The 2,027-nt window shown below is 32.8% G+C and overlaps 1 protein-coding gene across 1 annotated transcript; it reads right to left on the bottom strand.

Annotated features, from left to right (window-relative positions):
* Positions 1-981: 981 nt before the first annotated feature.
* LOC117174547 lies at positions 982-1,722 on the bottom strand. The gene has a single exon (XM_033363753.1). It carries the CDS (start codon positions 1,720-1,722, stop codon positions 982-984), a length of 741 nt encoding a protein of 246 aa, XP_033219644.1.
* Positions 1,723-2,027: the final 305 nt, after the last annotated feature.

The raw sequence follows: 2,027 nt of genomic DNA, 5'->3' as shown, positions 1-2,027 counted from the left end.
AAAGATAAAATATTGTTTGAGCCTGAAATAAAAAAATAAATAATGTTTTAATTCAGAAAAATAACAATTGCTTAATAGTCAGAAATATTTTATTTTTTATGTAAAATCAATAATCTGAATCAAATATTCGAAACTAAACAAAAGACTAAACTTTAAACGTTACCGAAATTTCGATGCTAATAACCCAAAGCCTAATTTAAAATTTCGATCAAGAACTTAGAAGCTTTTTAAGAATCAAGCAACGCTTCAAAAGACTAAAAAACATTTTCTTAAGATTCCTAGGAGAATTCAAAATGACTGATTGTGTTGAAAAATTAATTTTAAGAGAATCTTTAGAAACATTTCCAAAATTGTCAAAAATGAATGAGGAAAATTTTAAGGAAATTTTTTAAATTTATAGGATTAAAAAAAATATGAAGAATTTTAAAATTGTAAAAGATGTTTAGAAGTTCTAAAAAAATAAAATGATAAAAAATTTTAATGAATTTAAAACAACATGTAGATGTTTAAAGATTATTAAACAATATTTCGAAACTTTTAAAATATTTTTCATTTATTTTAAATGAAAATAATTCTACTTCTAATTGAAGAAGTTTTCAGTTTATAAAAAATGTATACTTTCAATTTGTAATATTTCTACTCGTAGCTTAAAATTGCTTCAAATTATTTGCAGCTCAGCTTTTATTCCTTCAAATTCAAAATTTTTTAGTTTTAGAGTTCTAATTTTTTAATTTCATTGACTGTGAACAATTTTTGCGAGTTGCGAAAAATTCGGGAACTTATCAAATTTTTCAATCTGATCAAAACGGCCCTCGAGTGAAAAAGACATTTGAAACGAAAAGTACAAATATTATGATTAAATCATATGAAAAATGCAAGGCGGTGTGCGAAAACTTAGTTCCTGGTTTGAACATAAACTCTTGTGATGTAACGTCGTAGTTACAATATTAAATATTTTGATACATATAACGAAAGCTTAACTTATCCAGGCTTTACATCAGTACTAAAAGTTACCTTCGCAATCAGGTACATTCTTAGAAATAGGATTAACGTAAGCACTGGTTTTACTTCTCTCATAAATTCGTGAAATATTTGCAAAAATATATTTGGTTCGGGAAAAAAGTCTTCTTGTACAAAAAATTGTCCCGGAATTCCGAGAGTCGTACCGTACAAGACTTTGGCTGGTGAGGCACCGGTATCTAGACGAACATGAGTACGTAATCCTAAAAGTACTGTTGAAAGTACTCTGGTCCAATCCATGTCAGAGTGACACATTATGGCAGACTTGAGAGATCTGTGCCATAGTTCGAATAGACCGTTAGCTGCAGGATGATAGACGGTGGTACGGATACGTTTACAGCCTAATAGATCCAATTGTACAGTAAATAAACGAGATTCAAACTGCGAACCCTGATTCGTTGATAAAATTTTTGGACACCCGTATCGAGCAACCCAATTGTCATAGAAGGCTCTAGTTACGGTTTGAGCTGTAATGTCCTTCATTAGAATTGCTCCAGCCGATCGCGAAATGCGATTGATGATCGTGAGACAATACCTGTATTCGTTGTAGACCGTTAAGGGTCCTATAATGTCGATGTGGAGATGGTCAAAACGACCATCAGGAGCAATTATCTTGTTAGATATGAATTTGACGTGCCTGGAAATCTTCGACTGCTGACAGTCAAGGCAATTTTTGCATAGCGTAGCAATGTCGCGGTTCATGTTTGGCCAGAAATAGCGTTGACGAATCACCCGGTCAGTTATTTTAGCAGTTCAACTAAGGGAAACAATAAAGGAAAGTTGTCGAGCTTGAAGTGGAGAAGCTTTCTTGGAGTTTTGCATAAAGGCGTAGATGAATGGTTTATGATCCGTCAGTATTTTGAATTCCCTGCCTTCTAGTAAGTACTTGAAATACTTGGTGGCTTCGAACGCAGCAGTAAGCTCGCGATCGTAAGCTCTGTACTTTTTTGAGCTGGCGTGAATTTTTGAGAGAAGAATGCGAGTGGTGACCATGATCCTTTTGTACA

Source organism: Belonocnema kinseyi, chromosome 6 (genome assembly GCF_010883055.1).
Source record: "Belonocnema kinseyi isolate 2016_QV_RU_SX_M_011 chromosome 6, B_treatae_v1, whole genome shotgun sequence".
Taxonomy (NCBI): Eukaryota; Metazoa; Arthropoda; class Insecta; order Hymenoptera; family Cynipidae; genus Belonocnema; species Belonocnema kinseyi.
Note: the sequence above shows the minus strand (reverse complement) of the source record. Positions and strands in the feature narration are given on the sequence as shown.